General features: G+C 45.4%; 1 protein-coding gene and 1 non-coding gene across 2 annotated transcripts in view; both read right to left on the reverse strand.

Annotated features, from left to right (window-relative positions):
- The window catches only part of MYO1E (myosin IE), a 191,147-nt gene that overhangs the window by 20,137 nt on the left and 152,505 nt on the right, over positions 1-18,505 (reverse strand). The window contains exons 19-22 of the mRNA XM_032417903.1: positions 11,611-11,755; positions 7,760-7,874; positions 7,377-7,546; positions 7,147-7,292 (exon numbers count right to left, since the gene is read on the reverse strand). Coding sequence (XP_032273794.1) covers positions 7,147-7,292; positions 7,377-7,546; positions 7,760-7,874; positions 11,611-11,755 — 576 coding nt within the window. The remainder of the gene's footprint in view (positions 1-7,146; positions 7,293-7,376; positions 7,547-7,759; positions 7,875-11,610; positions 11,756-18,505) is intronic.
- Positions 4,573-4,645, reverse strand: TRNAK-CUU. Its single transcript has one exon. It is a non-coding gene; the product is annotated as a tRNA-Lys (tRNA).

Raw genomic sequence — 18,505 nt, forward strand, 5'->3', positions numbered from 1 at the left:
CGTAAAAATCCAAACTTTCATGAATAGAATGTGGCTGAAAATGAACAATCCCACAGAAGTGCTCAGTTAGTAGAATTTACAATATGGTTGTAGCTATTGTAATGAGTCCTAACTCAAAAGAATCGTAGCTCAGTTATCAACAGGGAAGCCAACGTCCTGGGCTTTGTACACACTTGTTAGGAGTCTCTGGGTATTCGGGGCTCTGCTTAAACTGCATGCCATGTGCCGCTAAATGCACACACATACCAAACTACAGAGATAGATAAGACAGGGGGCCCAATAGCAAGCAAGCCGCTGCGGGAACTGCATGTGTGGATAGGGGGGTGCTGGGGGGCAAACTCGGGCCTGGAGGGAGGGCATGTGAGGAGCTGCAGGAAGAACGGAAGAGGCTAAGGCAAACCCAGTCCTGGGGAAAATGCTTAGTGGTAGAGGCGACTGGTTAGACCCCCATGTCCAGGCCCAGCTAGACTTTGTAGAAATGACAACACACATATAATTGAGACTTCTTATTCCCTGGCTATTAGATGTATAGCTCAGTTGAAGGAGGCCACCAACCCCAAAGGTTTCATAATATACACGCTTACAACGACCTCCAAGTACCACCGTCAAATATCTAAGATAACCCTCTGAAGAACGACATTTCATTAGGGATGGTGTTTTTCCAGGTATGAAAAACAAAACAAAGTAAACCTGCTTCAGCGAGTTGGCCACACTAGCATTTTAATCCCTCCAAGTGCAGGAAATGCCAACAACGTTTTTTTGTTTTGTTTTATTTTTCAAGTACCCAGAGCTGAGCTGTATCACACAGGAGCTGTGCCTGTTCTCAGGGTCCCCAGTACCAGGGCACCAGTAGATGACTGTGCTGTCACAAAGCCAGACAGGAAGGCAAGTATGGAGGATGAGGATGTAGACAAGCTTTGAGATGAAGGATTCTTCTTCCACGTAGACTTTGATCCATTTAAACTACAACTTCTGTGGTCTCTCTGTTCAGTCCCATGAATATGACGAGGCTGGGGTGGACCAGGGAGGTCTTCTTTGGGCAGACAGAGGCTCAGTGGCTCATGAGGAACCTTCTCTGTGGGCTGAGGCAGGGAGCTTATGACCTGTACCTGATCGAGCCATGGCCTCTCTCCCTGAAACCTCAGCCCCTCAGTCTTCCTACAGGAAAGGAGCTTGGTAATCCACAGGAGAAGAAAGGTCTAAGGGAGGACCACCATGCAGCCAGGATTTAAAGGCACAGAATGGCAGCGCGCACAAACCACAGGGGAGGGAGAAGTAAACTGGCAGCAGCAAGCTAGCCTCACCCGGGAGAGGGAGCTTGGCCCTTCACTGCCTGCTTACTGAAGATGGGTATGCCCAAGAGTTCTTCTTGGATGTGAAGTCAGAATACTTCACAGGCATGTTTGGACACATAATGGCCATTTGGGGGGGGGGAGCACTCAGTTATTACTATCATCTCAAGAGTTTGTTTTCAAACTTCCCTCCGTCACTAGTTTCCTGCCCACTCTTGTTATAGTTGGGTTATAGGTTTTTCTGGCGTGATGAAGACCATGGCAACTGGTGGTTTAAACAACATTGCGCTTTTGTCTCTTGTTACTCAACAGCAGGTGCAAAAGCAATTCAGGGCCAAAGTGACCCTGCTACAGCGCCTGGGGGCAAGGCATCTATGCCTTCCTTTCGCAAGTGGGACCAGGAAGTTGTACAAGTCACTTCTGCTCACACCCCATTGGCCAGCACTATGTCACATGGTTACCCCTAGCTTGCAAGGAAGCCTGGGAAATGCAGTCTTTGGGTCGGCCGTCAGCTCTTCATATGGAAAGGAGAGAATAGGTCTTGCAGGACAGCTCACAAGGTCTACTACACCTCCTTGTTCATAAACTTTTCCAAACTAGGAATTAGAATCTGAAAGTCTGAGAATGCACCTCAGAGGGTGTAGCCACAAAGCTATTATCATCTTTCTGTTTCTAGGCGGATGAAAACTCTGGAATTGTCTTGATCACTTCGCTTATAGCACTTCAGAACTCCAAACAAAGGTACTTAGGTAGAAGTCATTTGGAATGAATGAAATAAAATCCAAGCATCCCCGCATTCTGGCCCAGGGGCAAAAAGACTGTTGCATGAGGAAGGGAGTGTATGCAATAGGGAGAGAGTAAAACAAGAAGCCCCACTTTTTGGCGTGTGGAGTGAGGAACGGGGCATGTCTGGATGTGTCTGTCTGCCCGGCTGTACTTGAGGCGGGACAGTGCTTATTCAGCAGGGCTAAGTGAACCCAATGCAAATAACCTTGAGTAGTTTAATGTACTTCAATTTATTAGGAGTGACCATAAAGAAAAAAAGCAAGCAAGCCAAAACTTCAGGGTCAACTAGCAGGAGTCTGGAAATGAGAACAAGTGCTTGGACACTTCGACTTCAACCATCAAATTCAAAAAACCCCTCCCTCCAGTGACCCAGGCTTGGGAGTCAGTGCAACCGTCCTCGGCCAGGCCAGAGTTTCAGTTCATTTGCCTCTCTTCAGCCCATGCTCCAGGGTCTAAAAACAAAGCTTTTACATTTATTTATTCTAAAAACTCAGACTTATCTTTGGACCTCACCCCTGTCTTATTCATATGCTCAGGCTACAATTCCTTACAGATGTTTGATACAGAACCCCGTGTTGAAAGATCCTTTACTAGTCCCTGGTTTGGCTCTCTACTCGATTTTTATCCCCTCATCTTTGTGGCTTATTGTTGTACTGCTGACAACACTAGAACATCTTGTTTCACTTCCTTAACCAATGTCTTTTTCACAAAAACGTTAGTTACAAAACACTGAGTAAAGACTTAAAGGAGTTTCTTGGTTTTTTTTTTCCTCCTTAAGCTGAAAAGGCAATTTCCTAGGCCAGTCCTGCCTTTATTTAAAGCTTTATATAGTTTTTTCCTAATTATGAAATATGCTTTTCAGCAAACTGTAAAGTACAAAGGTGGTTAAAGAAGAAAATAAACCTTACCCAGAATTCTACCATTTAGGGAAACCAATGGCATCAGCTTGAGTCCTACTTGATTTCTCCGAGACAGCAGATACATGCTGTGTCAGGCCTAAACAGAAGCCCCCTAGGGAAGGAGGTGAGAAGGCTCACCCCGCCTTTTGTATCCCAAGAGTATCCTGTATGGCACCTGGCTACTCAGATGCCCTGCTACCCCTTCCAGAACGACAGGGAGCTCCTTGAGGCAGTGACTGTGTTCTCATTCACCTTCGAATCCCAGAGCTGAACAGAAGGTCAGTGGTCAGTCCAAAAATGTTGACAGCTTGCAGGTTCCCAAAGCTCAAAGGTCACATCAGGTAAAGATGTCAGTAATGTTCAGGTCAGCTGAGCAGGAGTGAAGCAGGCTGTTCTTATTACCACGTTTAGGCATTCAGGCAGGGAAACATTCTGGGCAAGAACGCTGTGACCAGGGGAGCATCTGCCTGAGGTCCTCTTACAGGTGGCTTTTCCCATCGCATGTAAGTACTAGAAAATCTACTGACCCAGACAGGCAGCCATGTACTTTTGGGTCTCTGGTGGTCAGCTACTGGAATGACAAGGACCGTTAGAAGCCTCACTGGACAGAACCCCAAGTAGGAGATGTGATGGTACCGATTTCATCACCTACAATGCGAGAGCAAAGAACACAGGCTGACACCTGGGGCCACTGTTCCAGCAAACTGAGTTTCTCAAATAAGAGCGAAGCCGGCTCAGTACGTGGTCAAGAAGCAGCTCCTGAAGGATCTTTCAAAAACTGATGGTTATCGGCCTTCATGAGCAGATAGCCCAAGCCCCGGAAATCCAATGTCTCAACTACAAGCTGCTGTGCCATCCCTGATTTCTTTTTTTATTTTTTAAAGATTTGATTTATTTGTTAGAGAGAAAGAGAGAGAGCACAAGCAGGGGGAGTGGCAGGCAGAGGGAGGAGCAGACTCCCCGCTGAGCAGGGAGCCCGATGCGGGACTTGATCCCAGAACCCTGGGATCCCGACCTGAGCCGAAGGCAGATGCTTAACTGACTGAGCCACCCAGGCGGCCCCATCCCGATATTCTTGCCAACTCTCCCATGAAGGCAGAAATGTTTGACTGAAGTTTCATTTAGACAGGATTTTTCCTTTTCAAATTATCCTAGAGTCCCTTTGAGAAACTGTAGTCTTCATCTCTCCCTGAGCTATTGGGCCTATCCTATATTTTCTTCCTTAACTAAAACTTTTTAAAAAAATTTCAATGATAATTTGATTAGATATATGTCAGTCTATTTATAAAAGGTAAAAACTTCTAAAATATGATGTCTACCAGAAGATTAGGAAAGACTTTTATTATGGAAAATTTCACATATTTTAAAAACATAGAACAGCAGAATGAACCTCCATACGTTGGGAGGTTTCAACAATTATCAATCCACAATCATGTTTGTCTATGCTCACACTACCCCTACTTCCACACACAAACTAGGTTATGTAAGAGCAAAGTATAAATATTATTTTATCCTTGAATGTTTCATTGTTTATCAAGGAAAGGCAAAGCCTCTTTTATTTTCTTTTTTTAAGGCTTTTTTTTAAGTAATCTCTACACCTAACGTGGGGCTCGAACTCACAACCCTGAGATTAAGAGTCACATGCTCTACCAACTGAGCCAGCCAGGTGCCCCAGACAAAGCCTCTTTAGACAAAAATAGCCACCATACCATGATCACACGGCAAGAAATCAACACTAAATCCTTCGTATTAAATAGTCATGCTCTCATATCCCAAACTGTCACGTGGTTGTTTTTGCATGGTTGGTTAGTTTGATTGGGAGCTGCGAGCCCATTCTGCTTTGACAGTGGTCATAAGAGTTAGAGGGGGTCCAGAAGACTGAGCTTGTGGGCACTTTGATGGTCTTCACTAGAAGAAGCCACTGGGTGATCATTACAGCCAGCAGTCAAGCACTAAGCCTGTCTTCAGCTAACATGCACATGATACAACTTTTTCCCTGAATTAAAACTGTTAAAATCCTTCTCTATACCAGTATTGAAATATTTTGAGAACACACACACACACACACACACACACACACACACATGTTTGGTGGTCTGGTACCACAATCAATTTCTCCTCTGGGTTTGATTCTGCACATACCATCACCCATCTGGCTGCATTCCTCACTTGGTTTAGATTACTGGCCTAACCCAGTGGATGAAGGAAGTAAGGGAACAGTATTAAACTCAGTGAGTGTGAGCCTCAGTAACTGTAACATGCACAGATCACAAGTTACAATGACTCAGACTCTTCTTTCCCGAGAGCCAGAACAACTTTTAGGCTAAGTACCTCCTTTTATTACATCCTCTAATAAGGAAAGGCCATAAGGGAGCAAATGTCTAGACCATGAACACTCAAGAGAAGGCAGAGGAAGGTGGTTTTACCATGAGACACTGTATCCCCAGAGGCTGTGAGAGAAGACAAGACAAAAGGAAAAAATCTGAGTGGGGATATCCCACACACCTTGATAAATCTCAAGGACTAGCCAAAAAAGATAGTGTCAAAGTGGCTGATACAAATGTAGACGTATGATTACTTATGATCAAGCACTGCTTGAGTGGTCTGAAAGCCAAAGGCGGGCCTGATAATAATAACAGGAAGAATCATCACCTCAGAGGAATGAGCACAGACGCCCCGGAGCTACGATGCCCTGGCGTTCAGCCACAGCTCCTATCAAGAGTACACAGCATGTTTCGGCTAACCCCGTTTGCCCAGGTGTAGCTGGTCCCCATGCAAGAAAACAAGAAGCTTCCAGTTGGGTTCCTTGGAACAACAAGGGCAGCCTCAGAGCCCAGCTAGCCAGGAAGTGTGGCCAGCAGGCTGCCCAGCTCGGGCTGTGACCCAGCTGGTGAGCTGAATGCTCAGGAAGACCTTCTGAAAACGGGACAGTGCCGAGAGCTCTTCTTGCCAACCCACGGCACTGAGGCCCACCTGACGTGGGGCTGCTAGAGAGGCGGCTGATGGACTCATCTGCTTAGAAGTTTTACCACATCCTCAGCTGAAATGTTTTAAACACTTAACCTCACAGCACCACCTGGCCCTTTATCAGGAAAATTGGGAACAGAGAGAATCAGAAACCACAGTGACACAGGCAAGAATGGACACAACTTGAAATCTGTTTTGGATTACACACCGGAGCCAGGATTTCCAGCCTGGTAGGTCAGAGGCCTGAGCACACAAAACCCTGGCTTTTTCCCCGAGAGCAGCAGTTTTGTCTTCTGTGTGGAATAAACAGTTGAGAGGTGTCCCAATTCCAGAAGACATGTTCATAAGCAACCAGAACAGCACCAATTTTAATGCAACGGTGGCCCACATCTTTCCCTGACAGAAGCAACAATCTCCTCAGAAGGCTCCAGGGACACTACTGAGCTCAAAGGGGCCTTTCTTCCCCTTTCCTCAGCCTTCTGTGGACTGGAAGGATTTCCTCTCATCAGAGGGAACTTAGTCTGGGAGATCTGAGCATGGGAGGATTTAGGGAAGTCTCCTCACACATACAAGCTCCTCTGTCAAAATAAAGCCCGACTGCTGACGGGAAGAGCCAGGAACCCTGCCTGTGAACCTGGGGCTGAAGCGAGCATTTAGCAATGACTCCAGGGCTACAGATTATGGAGACCATTTGTACTCCCTCCATGCCCGAACAGGCAAAAAGGAACTTTAGGAGTCCAAAGACACTTCCCTCCCAGGACAATCCATGGTCACAACAAACTAAAAAGCAATACTGAGGAGTGGATGGCAACCTCTGTTTGGGCCTTTGGCGTGAAATGGGTTAAATCTTTGACATGGTGAGGTGGGCTTGGGGACAGACTCTGGTCCCTTGGCCCCACTTCAGTCAGAGCTGTTATACTCAGTTTTGAATAACAGGTTTTTCTCTCACGTTTTATGAGAACAAAGGATCTGAGTACCCCCTGACTAGTGGAGCTGACCAGAAGGCCACTTCTTGGAATCTCATTCTTGAGACCTATGAAGGTCAGGTCTCCTCAGGGAAGAAGGGGACATTCAGTTCTCTTCACCATGATTTTCACAACTGGGGAACCTGGCCAGGCCTTTTTCCAGGCTGTGTTTGGAACGGCGGATGGCGGTGATGAGGAGGGACGGGCAGCCCTGTGCCTCCAACACTTGCCACTTACCTGAGGGACACGGACAAGATTCTCTCCATCTCGATTCTCCGCTTCAGCACTTCCTTCACCAGGCCTTTGTCTGGGCCCTGTTTGACCTTCTCTCGTCCAATTAAGTACAGGCACTTAGGAGTAAGAAGCAAGTCTCGCTTTACACCCTGTAGGGAAATGTGCTTTAAGAAGGTGGATGAGACGTGTCAAAGTGACAACTTTCCCCACAATGGGCGGCGGTCAGTGTGTACCTTGAACCTCCTGTCGTACTTGGTCACTGTGTCTGCAAAATCGATCTTCTCCCTCTTCCCCACAAACTGCTGGAGTTCCGGGTGCTCGTCCATCCCGATGTAATCCCCGATGAAGTTCCTATTAATACTGTTTCTCCTTCTCTCCTTCTTGTTCAACAGGAGGTCTGAGGCTGTAATAACCAAAAGGACAGAGAAGATGGAAGGGTCAGTCCCCCGGAAAGAGGAGGAAAATCGTGTGGAAAAACACAGAGAAACTCTACGCGAATGTAAGATTTTTAACGCATGACATTATACGCAGAGTAAAGTGAACACCTGTAACTTCACCTAAGCTCAAAATTATTCTCGAGATTCGTGAAATGCACGAAACAAAACGACTGAAATACCTTCTTCTCTCATTTGGACGTATTTCTTCCGGGCCACAAATTTCCTCCATGATTTCTGTATCACTCGAGCATACCCATCATACTTTCTCTCTCTCATTTCTTCTAGAAGGAATAGCTGTGAAACGTAGAGAAGGCAAATGTGAGCCAACTCACAAGACCTGAAGGTCACTTTCTTTGGTTATTTCAGGGACACTCAGTTTATTCAAGGTTATTGAATAAAGTTATTCAAGGAAATAACTTCCCTGGTTATTTCAAGGACATAACCTGGGAAGTGGCTTCTCAGACTCGTGAACAAACGTGAAAACATGATTAGTAGGGCATATGGTTTATAATCACTGGACCGTCTTTATCTCTGTTTTCTTCGTTTAACAAAAAACAACGGCAAATAGCTGCATCTGGCGTCAGTCAGACCTTGATAATGCCTGCCCTGCCTTGCTCACAATCTGTGCGCATCTAATGAGTGATCACCATTTATCCACTGGTTCCCCGCCTCGATCCCAGGAGGGTATTAGCTGGCTAGACGAGAGGAGGAGCCTGTCGTTTACTGCTGTGTGCAGCCTCTTCACAGAGTTTCCAGCTTCTGACGGAGCAGAGCTTGTGCTGCTGTGGAAAGAGAGCTGCCCTACTTTCAGTTCCATGAAAGGACACACATCCTGCTGCACGGTCTCCAAGGACTCCCTGGGCCAGAGCGTAATAACCAGAGCAACTGGAGCTGGACTTCAGATGTGCAATTTACGGACATGGGCTCAATGAGACGGACCCCGACTGTTTGGTTTGAGGGCCCACATCAGACACTGGCAGGTCCTGAGACTCAGGCCATTTTGACGATCCCGACTGCTCCCCCCTCCTCAGCGGAGCTCTGGAATAATGATGAGAGCAAACAGCTGTAATGTGCTGGGTGCCCACTGGGGCTCAGGAAGCATTCTAGATTTACATTCTAGAACACCTTATTTCATTCAGCTCATCAGCCACGACACCAGCCACATATTTCTGTTATCTCTGGAATTAAGGTTGGGTGGGTCAGGAAAGTGAACTTTCCAGGTCTTCCAGGCCCTGCCAGGCTCTTCCTCACTTTGACATGCAAGTCTTTCTCTGTAAATCTGCCTTTGATCAACTCATGAAATGGTGGGAAACTTTCTCGTTCACCTAGGAAGTGGTTTTCATGACTCTCTAGGAAACAAAATAAGATGTACCAATGAAAACAAGTAAAGATGATGACAAGTCAGTGCAGAAATGTTCCAGAAGTAAACAAGTGAATTCGCTTTGAAGGCAGCCAGGCTTGATTTGTTGCCTCTGTTTATCTGGGTCTATACTCAGTCCCTTCCTGTCACTCAGCTTCTGCTTCTCACAGCCCCAGCTGTGCAAAAACAACATCTCAAACTCAAAAGGGAAGGGGCTGCTTCATTCTGCAGCCCTCAGCACCATTAACAACAGGCACGAGGAGATTTCTAAAAACAAAAGGAAGACATGGTTGCACATTTGGACAGAATGGTTAAAATCTGAGCCCTGCGGTTGCTTGTTTGAAGAATATTCGTTGGTTTTTCTTATCTTGTGTGTTGGGTTTCTGAGTAAGCCTTGTTTTCTTCTTTCCCAGAACTATTTTGGGAGTGTCACAGAAAATACACTTGTGACTCAGAAAGCAGGAGGCAACCAATTCCCAACTTCCTATAGATTATCAAAGATTAGCTGGGTCTTAGGTTTTTTCCACAAGTCATGGGGGTTAGAGGGAGGTTCAAGAAAAAAGGAAAAGAAAGAGAGAGAGGAAAATAAACCCCAAATCATGGACACATGTAACAAATAAGCAAAACCAAACCTTTTGGTGTCTGATGTCTAATGTGGGTTCTTAAAGCAAATGGGTTATTTTGTATAGTCAGAACATTTACTATAAAAGTCAAGACAAAATCATAAGGTCAATTTTTAAAAACCAGTTTCTGTAAAGTGTTTGCAATGTCAGGGCTCGATGTGGATGGATGAGTGATGGGGGAGGGGAGAGATTAGTGGTGAAGGTACGTGCGTGCGCGCGCTTGGGTATGCGTGTGCGTAAAAAGATGGGGAAAAGGGGAGTCAGGTGATGGTAATAAAGCATTTGGGAGGAAGACAAGGAAAAGCAAACCCAAAATAAACCTTGACTTTGGGAGTAAAACCCCACAGCTCAACTAAATCAGAAAAAAAAAAAGTATGAAAAATATTGAGGCTGTTCTAATTACATGTGAAAATTCAGCAAGACAAAAAAGTAAAAGCGGGTATAAGACAACAGAGGAGTTCTGCATTGTACTGATAAATCACTCCATCCCATTTTAGAAAGAACAGGAACTGCTCTGTGGGTTGCTTAATGGTATATGACACAACATTTTCATTTTATATTTGGAAATGAAATTGCTGTGAAGCTACAAATAACTCAAAGTGGAAAATGCTACCACAAACTTTTCATAAACGGGTTCTATTGATGTGTGCCACTTATGTATTTAATAATTTTTATGGTTCTTAAAGCCATTCAGTTACAACCATTATCATTTCTGGGTCTCAGGCTGATCCTCTGAGGCAGAACAGTGGCTGTGGGGCCCATTCTAGAAGAGAGAACTCACGGCAAGGCCGGGATTTGCCTCAAGTTCAAGTGTTCCCACTATCACCAACACTGCCAGTTCTCGTGTTACTTCCCCTTGATCTGATCACTAATTTTGCCAAGTTCACCATAGACTCCTGAAATGGAGTCTTATGATCGTTCAAGGAACCTCAGGAAATAATAATGATGCCTAACCTCGGTTAGTTCCAGAAGTTTCTCCATCTTAAAAAGTAATGTCTTCATTCACTAGTCCCACAGCTAATTGGGCAGAAGAACTGACGGTTCTGCTCAAAGGAATCCAGCTTAGGAACTGAGAACTTCCTACAGACGTTCATTAGGCTCACAGTGACCACCTCCCCATCAGGGAAGATAAAGAAGTTCCTCCAATGAATCTGTGGAGGTCTAATACGTTTGTGAATTGTAAAATGCATGTTTATCTTACAGGTAAATATTTGTGTGCCATGAACTCAGATTTCTCCTCCTCCCTAATTTTCTCCTCAAGGTTCTTTCCAGGCTCCCTCATGGTCTTCAAGATATAGTCCTGAGGGCGCCTGGGTGGCTCAGTTGGTTAAGCGACTGCCTTCAGCTCAGGTCATGATCCTGGAGTCCCGGGATCGAGTCCCGCATCAGGCTCCCTGCTCGGCGGGGGGTCTGCTTCTCCCTCTGACCCTCTTCCCGCTCGTGCTCTCTGTCTCTCATTCTCTCTCTCTCAAATAAATAAATAAAATCTTAAAAAAAAAAAAAAAAAAAAAGATATAGTCCTGAGACTTCCCACCCTGAGCTCTGTTCTACCTTCGAGGAGGAAGCCTGTGTCCGTCTGTCAGTGACCTGACTGGTGTTGCCCAGGTGAGGATGTAAGCTGACCCCAGCCTCCTGTGTGGGACAAAGAAGTCCCTTTCAGCTGAGACACTTCTGGACACTATAAATAACTGGTGGGCACCTGCTATGAGCCACGTTCTGTACAAGGCTGAGTACACGATGGCCTATCACAGGGACAAGAGTCCCTGACCTCGATGGGATGACCGTCTAGAATGAGAGACAATGAGAAAGAAGAGAAACTACTCTATGATGACTTCTTCTTATACCTGCTGCATGCTCTGAAGGCTACAAGGAGCAGGGATGTGGGGAATGACCTACACAGGGATTGGGAGCAGGGGAGAGGACACCGAAGGCAAGAATGGATGGAAGGGGGGAGAAAGCAGCCAGCCACGTGTGGGGAGGGGCAGGAGAGGTGTATGGGAAGAGGGGTGGCCCTGAGGAAATGACCGGGGGACAGCCGCACACTCACAGACTCGGGGGCTTTGATGAACACTTTGCTCCTTCCGAGCTGGAACTGGTCGTTGTCCATGTTGACAGACTGCAGCAAATGGAGGACCCCTTGTTTCTCGTCCCCTCTCCACGAGGGCCAGGTGGCTTTGGTCAGAATGGCGTACCTGTGAGGACAGTGGGGGAGAGAAGGGTCAGCCTCGGACTGGACTATCCACCAAAGGCACCCAGTGCTGCGGGGTCCTGGAGATCCACTCACCTCGGTTCTAGGGCCGAGGGATGGGTCTCAACAGCTGCAAAACTCCAGCGGGTCTGGTATTCCCATTTTGGAGCATCCCTCCTACCCACTCCCTAGCCGACCGTTTCCATGTTAACACCCGGTGAAAATCTGCTTTTCCTTTCTACCACCGTCTAAAAATAGCACTCCTGAAGGTGGCCAGTGACAATCTTCGGGCAAAATCAAACCTTTTCTCAGCAGTGATTGCCCCCAATTTCTTCTGCACACTTAACAGTTAATGCAAAGAGTTTTATAAAGCTCCCTATAAGCAGCAGTTATTACTAAGTATTCACTTTCATCTTCGGAATTCTGCGCATCTTGAGTCCCAAGGCCCTGGTCATGCGGTCCTTGGCTCTTCTCACTACGTTCTCTCCTACTCAATGTGTTCCTGGGAGGATGACCTCTTCTTCACGTACACTAAACTCTCCCTCCTCAGAGCCTGGCCCATGCTGTCCCCTCTACCAAGTGTGCCGTTCAGTAAACACCTCATGTGGCTGGCTCCGGTGCAGGGGGACTACCCTTCCGTGACAGTTCCAGAGGGGCCTTTCTGGACTACTCAAGCAAAAATCCCGCGTTCACCCCCCGCCCCCCTGCTAGTTTCTCTCATAGAAAGTAATATTTTTCCTTCAGAGCATGTATTATAGTTTGTAATTATATTCATGTTTGCACTTAATTCATTTATGCCTCCTCCACGAGGACAAGAGCTCCTCCCATGGATGCCACACCTGTGTAGTTCATACTACACATCTAGCGCCTTCCCCAACGTCCGGGCTCAGCGGTCATAACTAACAGCAAACGGCCAACATCTACGGGGTGCTCTCCCTGCTTCGAGTGCTGTTCTTGGTGCTTTATTTTTTAAAGATTTTATTTATTTATTTGATAGACAGCAAGAGAGGAAACACAAGCAGGGGGAGTGGGAGAGGGAGAAGCAGGCTCCCTGCGGAGCAGGGAGCCCGATGCGGGGCTCGATACCAGGACCCTGAGATCATGACCTGAGCTGAAGGCAGATGCTTAATGACTGAGCCACCCAGACGCCCCTTGGTGCTTTAGATGTATGATCTCATTTTCTTCTTACAGCCACCTGATTTGGTTGGTCTTTCCATTTTGCGGAGTAGGAAACAGAGGCAAAGAGAGACTCACCTACGGCTACTTAGCTAGTAACTGTCAGAGCTGAGATGTGAACCCCAATCTGTTTCTTTAATCACAATACTCTCTCTAAGCCATGGAGTGGCCTATGTGTATGTATTTCTTTTAAAGACCATACAGTCTACTACACATCTGTGCTATGGACATTGTAATTATGCGAGAGGTTGACATACTAAGCTACAGGATGTCAGATATCGAAGGTCCCAAAGACATGAAGTGGAAGGAAAGAAGGGGGGTGGGGGGAGGAGAAATCACAGAGGAGTGTAGAAGGGAAGTTGGAGGGCATGGCACATCCAGAACACAAGCAATGATTGGGCTCCAGGCCTCTAGAGAAGTCAGGTCCTTTGTTTCCAGAAGCTATACCAGGATTCAACTGACTTACGGCATTGAAGGGAGAAGGGAGAAAGGAATCTTGAAAAGAAAAGCTGCCAGGCCTTCAGGATCCAGAACGCACTAAGCGGAGAGAAACAGGTTATTACCTCAGGATTGGTTGGCTGGGACTAAGGTGATTCTAGGGACCCTCTCTGATGCTCCCAAATATCCACGTCTTGCTTGATAATGTCTTAAATGCCTTGGAGAAGCAAACCCTCCTAGTCCCTAATTAGAGACAAAAAACTTAAAAATGAAAATACCTAGTTGAAGCCCCGCATTTGCACGAATACATTTCATGTGTGGCATAATGAGTTCCAACAAACAAAGCCACATATAAATGATGGATAGCAGAACTCTTCTAGATGCCACTGGGAGACCCGCTGAACAAATAGGAATGTACTGGCAATCTAAATGGATGAAGGAGAAAAATTCACGCAGGCTATGGGAGAGAAAGAAAAAAACCCGGCCTCCAAGGTGACAAATTTCTAAGAGTCCAATTCTGCTTGGCTCCAGCTGACCAAACTCTAAAGGCAAGTACCCATACTGTGCAACCACAAACCAACGGGCAGCTCTTCGCAATTCCCATACCCCCACCCTATTAAAATGACGCTGCATTTCGCATTTGATTTTTTTATAGTAAGGAAGTTGTTTTGCAGACTTTCTCTCCCTTCAGCTGACAGGGTAAGGCTTCTAATAGTTTGGGTCTGGGCGAGACGTGGGTTTTGCATGGCGTTCCCAGAGCGCTCTGACCACGGACCACGGCTGTGTTCCCCTAGCTTTCATGAAGCCTGAGGTGCCCTCCTCACTTCCTTTTGTATTCAATGGAAAGACCAGTGCCCAATTCTCGTATAAGGCTCTCCCACTAAGGAAGCCCCCCATCAGTTCACCTGTCCTTCTCTGGGACATGTTGCTGGAAACAGGTGTCAGAATGCAATGGTGTGCTGCCTACATGGTCCCTGTGATAGCTTTGGAGAGATGAGGACCGCAGCTTCCATTCCCCTCATCAAGCGTTTTCAGTTTAAGACCCAACTATGCCAATATTTCATCTCAAGGCCCGTGCGCTGGCTCTTCTCTTTGCCTCGGACTGGTGGGTCATGGGCTCCTCGTTATCTCAGATGACCAATCAGTGTTTCCTCCTCAGAGGAAATGCAGCCCTGACCCCAGTGACCTCTCACTGCTCGCACTGGAGTTGAGGATATTTCTGACATCCAAGGACATAAAAGTCTTGGCAGCTCATAGGACACTCTTGACACCCCATGTTTTCCTGAGCCTTCTATTCTTTCCTCTTCCTTGCCCAGGATATGGATCACCTTTCCTCACATATGTCCCTTTCCCCCGCCCCCCACATTCTGAGAGGCTGGGTCAAGGTCAAGGGAAGTATGTTGGTGAAGAGTGTAAATGGTGCCATAAGAACAATTTTAGAAAGCTCTTATGTTCCTATCAGGTTTTTCTTCCTAAGAATCAGGACCCACATTTGGGCTTATTTCTTCAGCCACAGTTAGGGGCATGGACTGCCTAGCTTGAAAAGTTGTTTTCTGAGAATTTACAGCTATTTTCCCAAGCAAGACTCAAAGTGGCTGCCATTTCGAATAGCTTTTGACACTTTCTAAATGAGAGTTGTATTGGGGGCGGCGAATAGGGTGTTCCTTCTGAAGGCAGGGTGGGCCTTACTTCAAGAGCACATGGCCCATCAGTGGGGATATTAAGGCATCTTTTGATTTTTCAGTCAAGAGGGATGGTTTTGATAAACATAAAGGATTTTTCAGAGAGGAAATGAACACACACAGAGGCCCATTTCCCATTGGCTAAGCCTATTTTCTAAGCTCTAGGTTGTGTGTGAACCATTGCTCCGTTAGACCTCTGGGCTTCCTTCCCAGGGAGGGGTGTAGGAAGCATGCACATGGGCAGTCATGCTGGGTGTTAATACGTCCTTCTCCTTCAGGTTGTTACTTTCTCACTTTGCAGGCTTTCTGCGGGCATCTAGAAAGCAACTCTATAAACAAAGCCTTTTTTCTCAGCCCTGAGAATAAAGGTAAGACACGGTTCAACCACTCACAGAGGATCACGGGACGAGACAGACAGTGGCGGACTCTGGGCCTATTCTGCGGGACCAGGATCTCAGACTCACACACCTTAAGGAAAACAGCACTGTCTCTGGAGAAATATTCCCTGCCCATGGACATAGATGGCCTGCTAGCCATTTTTGAGTACTTTTTATTGAGAAATAAATTTTCTTCCAAACTTCCTTTTTATTACTCTCCTAGCATTCTCAAATCAAAAGATATGACATCAAAAGAGCCCACTCTGTATACGACAGGGCTGTCCATTTGTCTCTTCTGAAAGGAAAAGCCCACAGCAGGAGAGCTAGAGGGGAGACATCCAAGGATGGAATCACTTCAGTCAAAGTCCCTCAACATAAAGGGGCTAACAGAAATTCACTACATGTTTACTCTGTGTCAGGCGCAGAAGAAAGTCCCATGCGTGGGGTCAGGATGGCACTCGACAGAGGCCCGGATATTATCACCAAACCAGGTCATTTCACAGCTCATTTACGGAGCTGCTACAAACATGTAACACAGTCTACTCAGTGTAGCTCAGACGTTCCTGAGGACTGCCTGCTCTCCCCAGTGCAGAGGCTCACAGCATTGTTTATGGAAGTCAAGTTTGATGGCTTGTCTGTTTTTGTTTTTTTTTTTAAAGTAGGCTCCATGCCCAGCGTGGAGCCCAATGCAGGGTTTGAACTCATGACCCTCAGATCACGACCTGAGCTGAGATCAAGCATTGGATGCTTAGCTGACTGAGCCACCCTGGCGCCCCAATGGCTTGTCTGTTTTTAAATAATATGGAAGGCACAAGGTCTTTCAGAATCAGTTTCTCCAAAAACCAAACAACAAACAAAACACCCACAAAAAACCCCCAACTTTAAATTTTTAAAAATATGTGGTTAGTTTTCAATAGTAATGTCAACTGGAGAGACTTTGTAGATTAAAGAGTTTTTAAATACAGGAAAAACTACTGAGGGAGAATAAAATTATGAATGCTTTTGAATTATTGAGGGCAGGCCCTTCTGAGTTAGGGAAAGATGGAGGAAATACTTTTCATTCACTATTTTCTGTATTTAATTTTTTTCTCTTAATTAAAAAAAGGGTATTTGTCAAAGACATGCAGTTTTGCAAAAACTTTAATGATTACCTAAGTCATGGTTCTCAACTGGCTTTACCCCCACCCCCTAGCAGGGGACATTAAGTAATATCTGGATACACTTCTGGTTGAGTGTATCCCAGGAGGGAGAGAGGGTAGCATCCCATCACGCACAGGATGGCCCCCCACAACGAAGACTCATCCAGCCCCAAATGTTGACAGCTGAGGTTGAGAAATCCCATTCTAGCTAGTGTTATAAATCTGTTTAAAGGAGAGTAGTCTTTCATAATTAACATCTCAGTTGTTCACTGGCAAATGTTTGCTGCTATAGTCATTCAAGATCTTGACAGATTTGTTTTCTCAACCGCCTAAATACTTCTTGCCATACAGTTCTGCTTCCACTGTAGGTGGAGTGGGCCCTTTAATCAATTCAGAGAGCCATGAGTGTGGATTTTATGCCTAGTCTAGTCTGCCTCTCAAATTAACAGGAATCTTGACTGTGTGGAGACAGTCAACTGGACTTTATTGAATGGAACGATCTACCCTTTTGTTAGGCCTGTCTCGACCTTCCACATCAATGACAACCCACACTGGTGACCGGTAGGCCAGCCATTCCAATCTCAGGACACAAGAAACAAGGACAGTCCTCAAGGAAACACTACTTTATTAGAATTACTCTATTTCAAAAACCGTAACGAAGCTCTTCTTCAGCCTGCTACCTCTTCGTCACATAAAATTCGAATTAAAAAAAAAATTCTTACATCCTGTTCCTCTATCTATACCCGGAAGACATAATTATTTTCTGATTAAAATGCTAAATATGGCTTCCTTCTCTCTTAAATAAGAGTAAACAGACGTAGAAAATACAGCGGGATCCCATTAACTTAGAATTGTTAAGAGAAGTTAAAACCATGTCATATTTTAAGGACATTAAATTCTATCCTTTTCAAAAACAAGTAGCACGAAATAAGAGCGATTTAAGTACAGGGCCTGCCAAATGCACTTTAATGGAAACGTGAAAATCAGTTTAAGTTTATACATGGGCTCTACAAAAATTTTGAGGTTAAATATTTTAAGCTTATTTTCTTAAGTAGGTTAAATATTTTCCTGAAATCATCTTCATACTACTATTTGGTCAGTCAAGTTAAACCTTCCTGTGTCACAATTATCATGAATTCCCGAACTTAAGTGTTACACTAAGCAGACCAAATACTTGTGGCTACTGATTTATTCTACAATAAAAAATGGTAAAAAGAATTCTGTTACAACTTAATAAAAAAGGACAAATAGCTCAATTTAAAAATGGTCAAAGGAGCTGAACAGACATTTCCCTAATGGCCAATAAGCACATGAAATATGCATAACATCATTTCCCATCAGGGACATGAAATCAAAACCACAACGAGATACCACTTCGTAGCCAACAGGATGGGTATTATCAAAGTCAGATACTAGCAGATGTTGGCAAGGACGCAGATAAACTGAAACCTTCAAACACTGATGGTGGGGATATAAAATGGTACAGCCATGCTGGAAACCAATCTCGCAATTCATCAAAAAGGTGAAACAAAAGTTACCAGAGGACCCAGTAATTCTATTGTTAGGTAAGCACCTAAGAGAATAAAAACATATGGCCACACAAAAATGTGTATGTGGATGTTGATAGCAGCATTCTCTGTTATCCATCACAGCCAAAAAGTGGAAACAACTGATGGCCATCAGCTAGCTGATGAACAAGTAAAATGTAATACAATATTGCAATATTGGTGCAAGCGAATATTACTGGGCAGTGGGTAGGAATGAAGTGCAGCAGATACACACCACAGTGTGGGTGACCCGTAAAATCATTACGCTAACTGAAAGAAGCCAGTTCCAAAGGACACATACTGTGAGATTCTATTTCTACACAATGCCCAGAAAAACGGCAATATCTTGAAATTCTTCCTATAGAGACAGAAAGAAGTGTGTGCCTAGGGCAGGA

Source organism: Phoca vitulina, unplaced genomic scaffold (genome assembly GCF_004348235.1).
Source record: "Phoca vitulina isolate PV1807 unplaced genomic scaffold, GSC_HSeal_1.0 scaffold20, whole genome shotgun sequence".
NCBI lineage: Eukaryota > Metazoa > Chordata > Mammalia > Carnivora > Phocidae > Phoca > Phoca vitulina.